Source organism: Somniosus microcephalus, unplaced genomic scaffold (genome assembly GCF_052327205.1).
Source record: "Somniosus microcephalus isolate GS21.2 unplaced genomic scaffold, FLI_Smic_1.0 unresolved_chr7, whole genome shotgun sequence".
Taxonomy (NCBI): domain Eukaryota; kingdom Metazoa; phylum Chordata; class Chondrichthyes; order Squaliformes; family Somniosidae; genus Somniosus; species Somniosus microcephalus.
Window position 1 is genome coordinate 27,768,290 of NW_028225185.1, and position 15,400 is coordinate 27,783,689.

General features: G+C 50.8%; 1 protein-coding gene across 2 annotated transcripts in view; it reads left to right on the forward strand.

Annotated features, from left to right (window-relative positions):
* Positions 1-14,994, forward strand: part of LOC147086679 (fibulin-1-like) — a 63,036-nt gene extending 48,042 nt beyond the window's left edge. The window contains exons 8-17 of one of the 2 annotated variants that reach the window (XM_085978814.1): positions 235-336; positions 2,602-2,742; positions 5,630-5,767; positions 8,424-8,567; positions 9,535-9,663; positions 10,460-10,585; positions 12,459-12,578; positions 12,860-12,988; positions 13,096-13,219; positions 13,520-14,994. In XM_085978814.1, the coding sequence (XP_085834940.1) occupies positions 235-336; positions 2,602-2,742; positions 5,630-5,767; positions 8,424-8,567; positions 9,535-9,663; positions 10,460-10,585; positions 12,459-12,578; positions 12,860-12,988; positions 13,096-13,219; positions 13,520-13,877 (1,511 nt within the window). In that variant the 3' untranslated portion in view covers positions 13,878-14,994. The remainder of the gene's footprint in view (positions 1-234; positions 337-2,601; positions 2,743-5,629; positions 5,768-8,423; positions 8,568-9,534; positions 9,664-10,459; positions 10,586-12,458; positions 12,579-12,859; positions 12,989-13,095; positions 13,220-13,519) is intronic. The other variant, XM_085978813.1, reaches the window with a different exon arrangement.
* The last annotated feature ends 406 nt before the right edge of the window (positions 14,995-15,400 follow it).

A 15,400-nucleotide genomic window follows, 5' to 3' on the forward strand; every position in this document is an offset into this window, starting at 1 on the left:
GCCTGGATTATGGGGCTCGAATCTATGGAGTGGGGGCTCGAAACCCACGACCTTCTGGCTCAGAGGCGTGAGTGAGGCCCACCGAGGAGGAGGAGGCGCTGAGGTGAATCAAGAAGTAATTAGCTCGGATATAAAGATGCCTGTCGGTTCTGCAGTCGGCGATGGAGAGAGTATTTCATGGGCATCAGTCGGTTCGGTGTCTCTGCTGATAACGTGTTATCTGTGTGGCCACAGGTGACCATCCCTGTTCGCAGGTGTGTACGAGTGAAGGAGGGTCCATCGTTTGTTCCTGTCTACCGGGATATCGGCTGATGAACGACGGAACCTCCTGCGAAGGTAATTACTGCCGGAGGAACAACTTGCAACACAGCCAGTGTCTGGAGCGAGGTCGTAATATACTCCATACTGTTCACTGGGGCAGTGTTCATAGAAATCTATCGTCGAATCATAGAAATTCACGGAACAGAAGGAGGCCATTCGGCCCCTCGTGTCCGTGCCGGCCGACAAAGAGCTCTCCAGCCTAATCCCACTGTCCAGCTCTCGGTCCGTAGCCCTGTAGGTTCCGGCGCTTCGAGTGTGTATCCAAGTACTTTTTAAATGTGATGAGGGTTTCTGCCTCGACCCCCCCTTTCAGGCAGTGAGTTCCAGACCCCCACCACCCTCTGGGTGAAGAAAGTTCTCCTCAACTCCCCTCTAATCCTTCTCCCAATGACTTTAAATCTCTGCCCCCCTGGTTATTGACCCCTCTGCTCAGGGAAATAGGTCCTTTCTATCCAGGGCCCCTCATCATTTTATACACCTCGATTAAATCTCCCCTCAGCCTCCTCTGTTCCAGAGAAAACAACCCCAGCCTCTCCGATCTTCCCTCATCGCTAAAATTCTCCAGTCCTGGCCACATCCTCGGAAATCTCCTCTACTGTACATGGGACAGTGTTATCAGGAGTGATGGTGTAATATATTTTTCTGTACTGTAGCTCTGATTGATTTCTCTAATGATGTTCTGTCTGAGCTGACTGCGATATTCCGCATGTCGTATCTGTATCATTTCACTATTGATTTTGACAAAATATTTCTGACTCCCCCCCTCCCCCCCGCCACCTCTTTCCACGGCCTCTGTGTGTCTCCTTGCACCTTGTGCTCCATCTGCGTCTCTCTTTCCCTCACTCCTGTTTTCTATCGCTCTCCCTCTCCCACACTCTATCTCACGCTCTGCCCCACCTCTCCCTGACCCCTTGTTCTCCCGCTATATCTCCCCCTCTTTTGCTCTCTCTCCCTCACTTTCTCTGCCTCTCTCCTCCGCTTCCCCACTCCCTTTTTCTGTTCGTTTCTCTTTCCGTTGCTCCCTCTGCGCTCTTTTTCTCTGTCTCTCCGTTTCTCTCCATGTTTCTGTTTTTCCGTGTCTCTGATTTTCTCTCCGTCCCCCACACTCCGTCTGTCTCTCTCTCTCGCTCTCGCTCTCTCTGTCTCTCTCTCGCTCTGTCTCTCTCTCTGTCTCGCTCTCTCTCTCCCTGTCTCTCTCTCTCTCTCTCTCTCTCGCTCTCTGTCTCTCTCTCTCGCTCTCTGTCTCTCTCGCTCTCTCTGTCTCTCTGTCTCTCTCGCTGTCTCTGTCTCTCTGTCTCTCTCTCGCTCTCTGTCTCTCTCTCGCTCTCTGTCTCTCTCTCGCTCTCTGTCTCTCTCTCTCTGTCTCTCTCTCTCTCTCTGTCTCTCTCTCGCTCTCTCTCGCTCTCTGTCTCTCTCGCTCTCTCTGTCTCTCTCGCTCTCTGTCTCTCGCTCTCTGTCTCTCTCGCTCTCTGTCTCTCTCGCTCTCTCTGTCTCTCTCGCTGTCTCTGTCTCTCTGTCTCTCTCTCGCTCTGTCTCTCTCTCGCTCTGTCTCTCTCTCGCTCTCTGTCTCTCTCTCGCTCTCTGTCTCTCTCTCGCTCTCTGTCTCTCTCTCGCTCTCTGTCTCTCTCGCTCTCTGTCTCTCTCGCTCTCTGTCTCTCTCTCGCTCTCTGTCTCTCTCTCGCTCTCTGTCTCTCTCTCGCTCTCTGTCTCTCTCTCGCTCTCTGTCTCTCTCTCGCTCTCTGTCTCTCTCTCGCTCTCTGTCTCTCTCTCGCTCTCTGTCTCTCTCTCGCTCTCTGTCTCTCTCTCGCTCTCTGTCTCTCTCTCGCTCTCTGTCTCTCTCTCGCTCTCTGTCTCTCTCTCGCTCTCTGTCTCTCTCTCGCTCTCCCTGTCTCTCTCTCGCTCTCCCTCTCGCGCTCTCTGGCTCTCGCTCTCTCTGTCTCTCTCGCGCTCTCTCTCGCGCTCTCTCTCTCGCTCTCTGTCTCTCTCTCTCTGTCTCTCTCTCGCTCTCGCTCTCTGTCTCTCTCTCGCTCTCGCTCTCGCTCTCCCTGTCTCTCTCTCTCGCTCTCTCTGTCTCTCTCTCGCTCTGGCTCTCTCTGTCTCTCGCTCTCTCTGTCGCTCTCTCTGGCTCTCTCTCGCGCGCTCTCTCTCTCGCGCTCTCTCTCTCTCGCGCTCTCTCTCTCTCGCGCTCTCTCTCTCTCTCGCGCTCTCTCTCTCTCTCGCGCTCTCTCTCTCTCGCGCTCTCTCTCATTCTCTCGCTCTTTCCCTCTCTCCCTGTTACAGATGTTAACGAGTGTGTAACTGGAAACCACAACTGCTCCCGCCAGCAGTGGTGCATCAATGTGGAAGCTTCGTTCCGCTGTGCTCAGGGCAGCGAGCTCTGTGAGGAGGGCTACACGATGAGCGAACAAGGAGTTTGTGTCGGTAAAGTTTCAATTAGCCGTACAGCGCAACAGAGCCAGGAAAAAATCTCCGTTTATTTCTCATTGAAAGTCGGAATCACGGTTCCCAGGTGTGTCGAACTCAGTGTACAGATATCTCCCTGAGAGAGAGGGACTGAGAGACACCAGTCAGTGTACAGATATCTCCCTGAGAGAGAGGGACTGAGAGACACCAGTCAGTGTACAGATATCTCCCTGAGAGAGAGGGGACTGAGAGACACCAGTCAGTGTACAGATATCTCCCTGAGAGAGAGGGGACTGAGAGACACCAGTCAGTGTACAGATATCTCCCTGAGAGAGAGGGACTGAGACACCAGTCAGTGTACAGATATCTCCCTGAGAGAGAGAGGACTGAGAGACACCAGACAGTGTACAGATATCTCCCTGAGAGAGAGGGGACTGAGAGACACCAGTCAGTGTACAGATATCTCCCTGAGAGAGAGGGGACTGAGAGACACCAGTCAGTGTACAGATATCTCCCTGAGAGGGACTGAGAGACACCAGTCAGTGTACAGATATCTCCCTGAGAGACAGAGGACTGAGAGACACCAGACAGTGTACAGATATCTCCCTGAGAGAGAGGGGACTGAGAGACACCAGTCAGTGTACAGATATCTCCCTGAGAGAGAGGGACCGAGGGACACCAGACAGTGTACAGATATCTCCCTGAGAGAGAGGGACTGACACACACCAGTCAGTGTACAGATATCTCCCTGAGAGAGAGGGACTGAGTGACACCAGTCAGTGTACAGATATCTCCCTGAGAGAGAGGGACTGAGAGACACCAGTCAGTGTACAGATATCTCCCTGAGAGAGAGGGGACTGAGAGACACCAGTCAGTGTACAGATATCTCCCTGAGAGAGAGGGACTGAGAGACACCAGACAGTGTACAGATATCTCCCTGAGAGAGAGGGACTGAGAGACACCAGTCAGTGTACAGATATCTCCCTGAGAGAGAGGGACTGAGAGACACCAGTCAGTGTACAGATATCTCCCTGAGAGAGAGGGACTGAGAGACACCAGTCAGTGTACAGATATCTCCCTGAGAGAGAGGGGACTGAGAGACACCAGTCAGTGTACAGATATCTCCCTGAGAGAGAGGGGACTGAGTGACACCAGTCAGTGTACAGATATCTCCCTGAGAGAGAGGGACTGAGAGACACCAGTCAGTGTACAGATATCTCCCTGAGAGAGAGGGACTGAGAGACGCCAGTCAGTGTACAGATATCTCCCTGAGAGAGAGGGACTGAGAGACACCAGTCAGTGTACAGATATCTCCCTGAGAGAGGGACTGAGAGACACCAGTCAGTGTACAGATATCTCCCTGAGAGAGAGGGGACTGAGAGACACCAGTCAGTGTACAGATATCTCCCTGAGAGAGAGGGGACTGAGTGACACCAGTCAGTGTACAGATATCTCCCTGAGAGAGAGGGACTGAGAGACACCAGTCAATGTACAGATATCTTCCTGAGAGAGAGGGGACTGAGAGACGCCAGTCAGTGTACAGATATGTCCCTGAGAGAGAGGGACTGAGACACACCAGTCAGTGTACAGATATCTCCCTGAGAGAGAGGGACTGAGACACCAGTCAGTGTACAGATATCTCCCTGAGAGAGAGGGGACTGAGAGACACCAGTCAGTGTACAGATATCTCCCTGAGAGAGAGGGGACTGAGAGACACCAGTCAGTGTACAGATATCTCCCTGAGAGAGAGGGACTGAGAGACACCAGTCAGTGTACAGATATCTCCCTGAGGGAGAGGGGACTGAGAGACACCAGTCAGTGTACAGATATCTCCCTGAGAGAGAGGGACTGAGAGACACCAGTCAGTGTACAGATATCTCCCTGAGAGAGAGGGACTGAGACACCAGTCAGTGTACAGATATCTCCCTGAGAGAGAGGGGACTGAGAGACGCCAGTCAGTGTACAGATATCTCCCTGAGAGAGAGGGACTGAGAGACACCAGTCAGTGTACAGATATCTCTCTGAGAGAGAGGGACTGAGAGCCACCAGTCAGTGTACAGATATCTCCCTGAGAGGGACTGAGAGACACCAGTCAATGTACAGATATCTCCCTGAGAGAGAGGGGACTGAGAGATGCCAGTCAGTGTACAGATATCTCCCTGAGAGAGAGGGACTGAGAGACACCAGTCAATGTACAGATATCTCCCTGAGAGAGAGGGGACTGAGAGACACCAGTCAGTGTACAGATATCTCCCTGAGAGAGAGGGGACTGAGAGACACCAGTCAGTGTACAGATATCTCCCTGAGAGAGAGGGGACTGAGAGACACCAGTCAGTGTACAGATATCTCCCTGAGAGAGAGGGGACTGAGAGACACCAGTCAGTGTACAGATATCTCCGAGAGAGAGAGGGACTGAGACACACCAGTCAGTGTACAGATATCTCCCTGAGAGAGAGGGACTGAGAGACACCAGTCAGTGTACAGATATCTCCCTGAGGGAGAGGGACTGAGAGACACCAGTCAGTGTACAGATATCTCCCTGAGGGAGAGGGACTGAGAGACACCAGTCAGTGTACAGATATCTCCCTGAGGGAGAGGGACTGAGAGACACCAGTCAGTGTACAGATATCTCCCTGAGAGAGAGGGGACTGAGAGACACCAGTCAGTGTACAGATATCTCCCTGAGAGAGAGGGGACTGAGACACACCAGTCAGTGTACAGATATCTCCCTGAGAGAGAGGGGACTGAGACACACCAGTCAGTGTACAGATATCTCCCTGAGAGAGAGGGGACTGAGACACACCAGTCAGTGTACAGTGTGACTTGGCTATTGAATGGGTTGAAGCTGGTCGTCTCCTGTCAGTTTCCTTATCGCTTTACATGTGCCACTCTCGTCTATGAACAGATGTCGATGAATGCGAGGTGAGCTCTGATCGCTGTGGCTCCAACTTAATCTGCCAGAACATCCCCGGCTCCTTCCTGTGTCGCCCCAGGGCGCAGTGTGGACCTGGATTGACACTTGACCCTCAGGGTAGCTGTGTGGGTAAGTGTGGCCTCAACTGAAGCTCCCCTTTTTGTTGCAGGGGGTGAAAGGGAGGTGGGTCGTCTATGCAACCTAATTCAGGGGTTCAGGGGGGGTTTATATATAGAATAACAGATACCCGGGAGTGAGTTACAGGCTGGAATCTAATCGAGGGGTTCGGGGGGGTTTATATATAGAATAACAGATACCCGGGAGTGAGTTACAGGCTGGAATCTAATCGAGGGGTTCGGGGGGGTTTATATACAGAATAACAGATACCCGGGGGTGAGTTACAGGCTGGAATCTAATCGAGGGGTTCGGGGGGTTTATATACAGAATAACAGATACCCGGGAGTGAGTTACAGGCTGGAATCTAATCGAGGGGTTCGGGGGGTTTATATACAGAATAACAGATACCCGGGAGTGAGTTACAGGCTGGAATCTAATCGAGGGGTTCGGGGGGTTTATATATAGAATAACAGATACTCGGGAGTGAGTTACAGGCTGGAATCTAATCGAGGGGTTCGGGGGGGTTTATATATAGAATAACAGATACCCGGGAGTGAGTTACAGGCTGGAATCTATTCGAGGAGTTCGGGGGGTTTATATATAGAATAACAGATACCCGGGAGTGAGTTACAGGCTGGAATCTAATCGAGGGGTTCGGGGGGTTTATATATAGAATAACAGATACCCGGGAGTGAGTTACAGGCTGGAATCTAATCGAGGGGTTCGGGGGGGTTTATATATAGAATAACAGATACCTGGGAGTGAGTTACAGGCTGGAATCTAATCGAGGGGTTCGGGGGGTTTATATATAGAATAACAGATACCCGGGAGTGAGTTACAGGCTGGAATCTAATCGAGGGGTTCGGGGGGTTTATATATAGAATAACAGATACCCGGGAGTGAGTTACAGGCTGGAATCTAATCGAGGGGTTCGGGGGGGTTTATATATAGAATAACAGATACCCGGGAGTGAGTTACAGGCTGGAATCTAATCGAGGGGTTCGGGGGGTTTATATATAGAATAACAGATACCCGGGAGTGAGTTACAGGCTGGAATCTAATCGAGGGGTTCGGAGGTGTTTATATACAGAATAACATACCCGGGAGTGAGTTACAGGCTGGAATCTAATCGAGGGGTTCGGGGGGTTTATATATAGAATAACAGATACCCGGGAGTGAGTTACAGGCTGGAATCTAATCGAGGGGTCCGGGGGGTTTATATATAGAATAACAGATACCCGGGAATGAGTTACAGGCTGGAATCTATTCGAGGAGTTCGGGGGTGTTTATATATAGAATAACAGATACCCGGGAGTGAGTTACAGGCTGGAATCTAATCGAGGGGTTCGGGGGGTTTATATATAAAATAACGGATACCCGGGAGTGAGTTACAGGCTGGAATCTAATCGAGGGGTTCGGGGGGGTTTATATATAGAATAACAGATACCCGGGAGTGAGTTACAGGCTGGAATCTAATCGAGGGGTTTGGGGGGGTTTATATATAGAATAACTGATACCCGGGAGTGAGTTACAGGCTGGAATCTAATCGAGGGGTTCGGGGGGGTTTATATATGGAATAACAGATACCCGGGAGTGAGTTACAGCCTGGAATCTAATCGAGGGTTTTGGGGGGGTTTATATATAGAATAACTGATACCCGGGAGTGAGTTACAGGCTGGAATCTAATCGAGGGGTTCGGGGGGGTTTATATATAGAATAACAGATACTCGGGAGTGAGTTACAGGCTGGAATCTAATCGAGGGGTTCGGGGGGGTTTATATCTGGAATAACAGATACCCGGGAGTGAGTTACAGCCTGGAATCTAATCGAGGGGTTTGGGGGGGTTTATATATAGAATAACTGATACCCGGGAGTGAGTTACAGGCTGGAATCTAATCGAGGGGTTCGGTGGGGTTTATATATAGAATAACAGATACTCGGGAGTGAGTTACAGGCTGGAATCTAATCGAGGGGTTCGGGGGGGTTTATATCTGGAATAACAGATACCCGGGAGTGAGTTACAGGCTGGAATCTAATCGAGGGGTTCGGGGGGGTTTATATATAGAATAACAGATACCCGGGAGTGAGTTACAGGCTGGAATCTAATCGAGGGGTTCGGGGGGTTTATATACAGAATAATGGATACCCGGGAGTGAGTTACAGGCTGGAATCTAATCGAGGGGTTCGGGGAGTTTATATATAGAATAACAGATACCCGGGAGTGAGTTACAGGCTGGAATCTAATCGAGGGTTCGGGGGGTTTATATATAGAATAACAGATACCCGGGAGTGAGTTACAGGCTGGAATCTAATCGAGGGGTTCGGGGGGGTTTATATATTGAATAACAGATACCCGGGAGCGAGTTACAGGCTGGAATCTAATCGAGGGGTTTGGGGTGGTTTATATATAGAATAACAGATACCCGAGATTGAGTTACAGGCTGGAATCTAATCGAGCGGTTCAGGGGGTTTAAATATAGAATAACGGATACCCGGGAGTGAGTTACAGGCTGGAATCTAATTGAGGGGTTCGGGAGGGTTTATATATAGAATAACCGATACCCGGGAGTGAGTTACAGGCTGGAATCTAATCGAGGGGTTCAGGGGGGTTTATATATAGAATAACAGATACGTTTATATGTAGAGTAACTGTGTGTGTTTGTGACAGACACCAATGAATGCCTGGCCCTCAGCCAGCCCTGTGCCATGGGATTTAACTGCATCAACACCATTGGCTCCTACACCTGTCACAGGAACATCATCAGCTGTAGTCGAGGGTATCAGGCGAGCCAGGACAATGCGCGGTGTGTCGGTAAGACCTCCTGCGGGAAACCCCAGCTATTCACAATATATATTAATGATCTAGACGAGGGAACTAGATGTCATAGCTCCAAGTTTGCAGACGACACAAAGCTGGGTGGGCGTGTGCGCTGTGAGGAGGATGCCGAGAAACTCCAGTATGATTTGGACAGGTTGGGTGATTGGGCAGATGCAGTATAATGTGGATAAATGCGAGGTTATCCACTTTGGTGGCAGAAACAGGAAGGCAGATTATTATCTGAACGGCAATAGATTGGGAAAAGGGGAAGTGCAACGAGACCTGGGTGTCCTTGTGCACCAGTCACTGAAGGTAAGCATGCAGGTGCAGCAGGCGGTTAAGAAGGCAAATGGTATGTTGGCCTTCGTAGCGAGAGGATTTGAGTACAGGAGCAAGGATGTCTTGCTGCAGTTGTACAGGGCCTTGGTGAGACCACACCTTGAATATTGTGTGCAGTTTTGGTCGCCTTATCTGAGGAAGGATCTCATTGAAACTTATAAAATTCTAACAGGACTAGATGCAGGAAGGACGTTCCCGATGGCGGGGGAGTCCAGAACCAGGGGTCACAGTCTAAGGATAAGGGGTAAGCCATTTAGGACAGAGATGAGGAGGAATTTCTTCACCCAGAGAGTGGTGAACCTGTGGAATTCTCTACCACACAAGGCAGTAGAGGCCAATTCATTAAATATATTCAAGAAGGAGTTGGATATATTTCTTAAGGCTAAAGGGATCAAGGGATATGGGGAGAAAGCAGGGACAGGGGACTGAATTTGGATGATCAGCCATGATCTCATTAAATGGCGGAGCAGGCTCGAGGGGCCGAATGGCCGACTCCTGCTCCTGTCTTCTGTGTTTCTTCTATGCCTTGGTTTCGTGCTTGGTGTTGATGCTTCTCCTGTTCAAGCCACAGCGGAACTGATGCACTTGTCTCTCTGTCTCTGTCTCTCTCTCTCGCCCACAGATATCGACGAGTGTCAGACTGGAGCTCACCACTGCCAGGGGCAACAGATCTGCCGCAATGCTCCCGGGAGCTATCGCTGCGATTGTCGGCAGGGCTTCCGCCTGGACCCTTTCAGCAAGGCTTGTGTAGGTATGAGCATTATTGTGTACGGATTCGACTGCCCCCACATGCTCCTCCTCCCTGGTGTTGAAATTGAGACCCCCAGCACCGTCGCGTCGAGTATGGTAGATTCAGTAAGGGGTGATCTGATCGAGGTGTTTGAGATGATTAAAGGATTCGATTGGGTCGATCGAGAAAACAATTTCCTCTGGTGGGGGGAGTCCAGAACAAGGGGGCAGAACCTTCAAATTAGAGCCAGGCCGTTCAGGGGTGATGTCAGGAAGCACTTCTTCACAAAGGCTGGTGGAAATCTGGAAATCTCGCCCCCAAAGAGCTGTTGAGGCTGGGGGTCAGTTGAAGCTTTCAAGTCTGAGATGAATGGATTTTTGTTGGGTAAGAGTATTGAGGGTTACAGAGCCAAGGTGGGAAGATCAAGTTAAGATACAATCAGCCGTGATCTCATTGAATGGTGCAACAGACTCGAGGGGCTGAACGGCCTCCTCCTGTTCCTAATGTAACAGGCTCGAGGGGCTGAACGGCCTCCTCCTGTTCCTAATGTAACAGGCTCGAGGGGCTGAACGGCCTCCTCCTGTTCCTAATGTAACAGACTCGAGGGGCTGAACGGCCTCCTCCTGTTCCTAATGTAACAGGCTCGAGGGGCTGAACGGCCTCCACCTTTTCCTAATGTAACAGGCTCGAGGGGCTGAATGGCCTCCTCCTTTTCCTAATGTTCTTTCTGTGTTGGTGCCGGTTACCGAGTTGATGCATTAATGTGCGGGTTACCTGATGGTTAAGCTCCCCCTGCTCCCTCCACCCCCCACAACAGACATAGACGAGTGCCGCCGATACACGGGCCGGATCTGTGCCCAGAAGTGCGAGAACACACCTGGCTCCTATCACTGCACCTGTGGGGATGGCTTCAAACTCACCGAGGATGGCCGCAACTGCGAAGGTAATTGTCGCTTCTTAACGTTTAATAAAAAGGTGCTCCCTCAGTACCGCCCCACCGACAGTACCGCCCCTCCGACAGTGCGGCGCTCCCTCACACACTCCTCCCCCTCTTTGCCCCCGGCCTCTCTCTGCCCCTCGCCCCCGGCCTCTCTCTGCCCCTCGCCCCCGGCCCCTCTCTGCCCCTCGCCCCCGGCCCCTCTCTGCCCCTCGCCCCCGGCCCCTCTCTGCCCCTCGCCCCCGGCCCCTCTCTGCCCCTCGCCCCCGGCCCCTCTCTGCCCCTCGCCCCCGGCCCCTCTCTGCCCCTCGCCCCCGGCCTCTCTCTGCCCCTCGCCCCCGGCCTCTCTCTGCCCCTCGCCCCCGGCCTCTCTCTGCCCCTCGCCCCCGGCCCCTCTCCCCCCGCCTCCCTCCGCATCTGCCTCTCTCTGCCCCTCACCCCTGCCGATCTCTGCCGTTGCCTTTCTCTGCCCCTGCCCCTCTCAATTCAATTTTCAATTCAATTCAAATCGCTTTATTGGCATGATGACAAGGTACATCTTATGTTGCCAAAGCATCGAAAAACATTCATGGTTGAACACAAAAATACCGATCTATCCATACAGTGTATAAACAGATATATCCCTGAGTGTATAAATATACATTCATATAATTTGTATATACTCTTTTCTTATATTTAGTGGTTGTCCCTCTGTTTATGGCAAGCTGTAACATAGTGTGCCGCTAGGGTTACACAATTTCTCTCTTCCCCTAGTAGGTATGGGAGTTTTTGGTCGTCATTCAAATTTCTGAATTTTGGGTAGAAATTCTCCCTGATATTTTCTACAAGCTGTGAGGAAGTGCATTTCTGTCTCCACCACTCCCTGACTGCAGTGAGAGCATATCCTGTCCTCTCTTGGTAGCCGGGTCTGCCTGTGTCTACCTTTTTCGATCGCCAGGCTATGCTCACTAAGTCTGTACATTGTCAAGGTTTTTCTCAGTTTGCTATCCTTTACCATGGTCAGGTAATCAGCCATGTTGTATTGTCTGTTTAGGGCCAAGTTGCAATTGAGTTTGTTTTGGGTTTTTGTTGTTTCTGCCCAATATGACAGATATTTTTCCTTTTGCTTATTGACGATTGTGTTGGGTCGAATTCTTTGTGTTACGCTGTCACTGTCCTGGGGCTGGTTATTGTTAGTAGTGTTAGTAGTTACTTCACTGAGTCCCAGGACTAGTTGACTGAGGGTATTCTTCTTTATGGTCAGCTCTTGGCATTTCAGGGCTTCGTAATGATAGCAGTGGGGGTTGCTCATTTTTAGGTGTTTCCAAAATTTGGTGGCTCTTTTTTGGATCGTGATTATGAATGGATATTGGCCTAGTTCTGCCCTGCATGCATTGTTTACGGTTTTCCTTTGAGTCCGGAGGATACATTTACAGAATTCTGCATGTAGGATCTCAATTGGGTGTTTGTCCCATTTTGCAAATTCTTCTTGTGTTAGCGGTCCCCACACCTCACTGCCATAGCGTGCAATTGGTTCAATTACTGATTTGAAAATTTTGAGCCTCTCTCTCTCTCTCTCTCTCCCCCCTGCCCCGTCCCCTGCCCCTTCCCCCTTTCCCCCCTCCCCTGCTTTTTCCCCTTCCCCTGCCTCTTCCTCTTCCCCATCCTCTGCCCCTTCCTCTGCCCCGCCTCTGCCTCTTCCCCTGCCTCTGCCTCTTTTCCCCGCCTCTTCCCCTGCCCCTGCCTCTTCCCCTTCCCCTTCCCCCTGCCCCTGCCTCTTCCCCTGGGAGAGTGATAGGAGATGAGAGCCTGCCGTTATTATTAACCTCAGGAACCTGCCTGTTCTTGTGGCGAGATTGACCATTCGATCGTGAACACAGTGTCTTGTTCCCCCCTTCAGACGTGAACGAATGCGAGACCAACCCCTGCAGCCAGAGCTGTGCCAACGTGTATGGATCGTTCCAATGTTACTGCAGACACGGGTACACCCTCAGCCGGATGGACAGGACAACCTGTGAAGGTGAGTTCCCAGTCGCACCTCTTTGTTTCGAGTGAATATCCCAACGTGTGGCGGCGATGAGGGAAGGGGACTTTTTAGGATGAGCTGAAGTTCATGGAAGGTGGCTCTTAAGTCTGGAGGTGACAAAGGCACGAAAATTAATCTTTCATGTTTGGACACTCCCGCATGGCTGGCACACGCCCCCACCTTCAGGAGGGGAACAAAGTTGAATTTGACACGAGTCCCATGTTTCACCTCGTCTGTATGATAAAATGTAACTACTGTCTCTCGGTGTCCCTCAGATATTGATGAGTGCTCGCTGACTGCCTCAACCCTTTGTGCTTATCGCTGCGTTAACACGCCCGGAACCTTCACTTGTGTTTGCCCTAAGGAGGGTTACGTCCTCTCACCCAATGGAAGGAACTGCAGAGGTACGTTTTATATTTAGTATATTAATTCTCAGGATGCGCAGTGGGGACAATTGCGAGGAGGGGGGAGAATGCCAGTGTCAATGTCTCACGCTCGCTTCATTCACCAGATCTTGACGAATGCGCATTAGGAACTCACAACTGCTCAACGGCCGAGACCTGTTTCAACATTCAGGGTGGATTTAAGTGCCTCTCCTTTGACTGCCCCACAAACTACAGGAGAGTGGCACAGAAGTAAGTCACCATTTTTGTATTTTTCCTTCCCCCCCCCCCCCCACGGCTGGCTGTGTGCAGGAACACCGCTATGACCAGCCAGAATGGAGATGATTGGGTAATTCCTCCATCAATCGCGAGTGCGACTGCTAACCAGCCTCCGTGCTCTGCAATCAGCCTGCTTTTATCGGGAGAAGTTGCTGTAGTTTCGGTCATTTGCTGTTTGCTCCGAGTCCTCTCCCCCCTCCATGTCATTGGCTGACACGGTGATGCTCTGATATTACTCACGCACCTTGTTTTTATTTCCCGTTGCCCGAGCAGCCGCTGCGAACGACTATCGTGCCAGGATTACGTCGAGTGCCAGATGGTGCCGCAGAGGATCACCTACTACCAGCTGAGCTTCCCCACCAACATCCGGGTGCCGGCCAACATCTTCCGCATCAGCCCTGCCCCGGTCTACGCGGGGGACAACATCCTGCTGGGCATCACCGAGGGTAACGAGGGCATGTACTTCAGCACCCGCCAGCTCAACAAGTACACGGGCTTCGTCTACCTGCAGCTGCAGCCGCGGGGGCCCAAGGACTTCCTGCTTGACGTGGAAATGACCTTGATCCGCCAGGGCACGGCCACCAAATTCATCGCAAGAATCTACGTCTTCATTACGGGCCCCGCTCTCTGATAGGAACAGCAATAGGCCATTTAGCCCCTCCAGCCTGTTCCGCCATTCAATGAGATCATGGCTGATCTGCGACCTAACTCCATATACCCGCCTTTGGCTAACAAAAATCGTTCAATCTCAGATTTAAAATTGACAGGTGCCTCGTGAAATGGAACCCCTTTTCCCTCAGCCACATCTTCACCTCTATAAGCTGCTTATCCCAACACCAATTTGCACGCGGCTCAGTTAATAAGCTCGAGATGGCCACCAGACTCTTTTCCCAACCATTCATTTATCTTCTCCTAGTTCCGGCCTGTGGGGTGCAACTGTGGCAGTGAGATATTGCTGCTCCCTCTGGACACCAAGAAATCACCCCCCCACCAAGACTGTAAATACGATTTCTCCTGGGGGTTAAAGTTGGAGTAAGAAATGTAAAAGAAAAACGTGTGCCTTTCACATCCCCAACCGAAGTGCTTCAACTCCAAGAAGTACCGTCACTAGGAAATCCAGCAAGCTCCCACAGCCATGTGACAATAACCAGCTCATCTGTTTGAATGATGGATAAATATTAGCCAGGACACCTAGAGGGAGCTTTACTCTATCTCACCTGTGCTGTACCTGCCCTGGGAGTGTTTGATGGGACAGTGTAGAGGGAGCTTTACTCTGTCTCTAACCCGTGCTGTACCTGCCCTGGGAGTGTTTGATGGGGACAGTGTAGAGGGAGCTTTACTCTGTATCTAACCTGTGCTGTACTGACAAACACACCGCCACAGTAAGCTGGACAAGAATGAATAGTAGCCATTTTGACTTAGTATTAGTTCTCTGTAACAGGCAGATGCTTAAATATGTTACGTTAAAAGTAATTAATATAAAACTACTTTGTCTATTGCTGTTTGTTTCCATTCATAATATATTAGTAAACTACACAGTTCTACATTCTGTCTCCAGTTATTTTAATTATAATTGTGCTACTGCTGTGTGATAACTTGTGGACACGCTTGGATTGCAAAAAGACTCGCATTTCTCCAGCACCTTTCACCACCTCAGCACGTCCCAAAGTATTTCACAGCCAATGCAGTACTTTTGAAGTGTGGTCACTGTTGTGATGTGGGAATCGCGTCGGACACCGGGGGAGAGCTGCTCCTCTGCCAATAGTGGCCGTGGTTTAACATCTCATCCGAAAGACGGCACCTCCGACCGTGCGGCGCTCCCTCAGTACTGCACTGGGAGTGTCAGCCTAGATTTTTGTGCTCGAGTCTCTGGAATGGGATTTGAACCCATAGCCCAGGCGAATGCTACCAACTGAACCAAGCAATCCCACTGCACCCTAAATAAAACAGCTTTTCCATTGCTAGAATACAGCAAACATACTGAAACTATGCATTGCACCAAATAAAATGTTCACTCTCTACAGATTTTGGGGGGAAAAAAGTTTCCTCATTTCTAGGCTGTGTCCCCTAGTCCTAGAATCCCCAACAGTTTATCACTTCCCCTTAATATCTTGAAAAGTTTGATCAAATCATCCCTTAACCTTCTAAATTCCA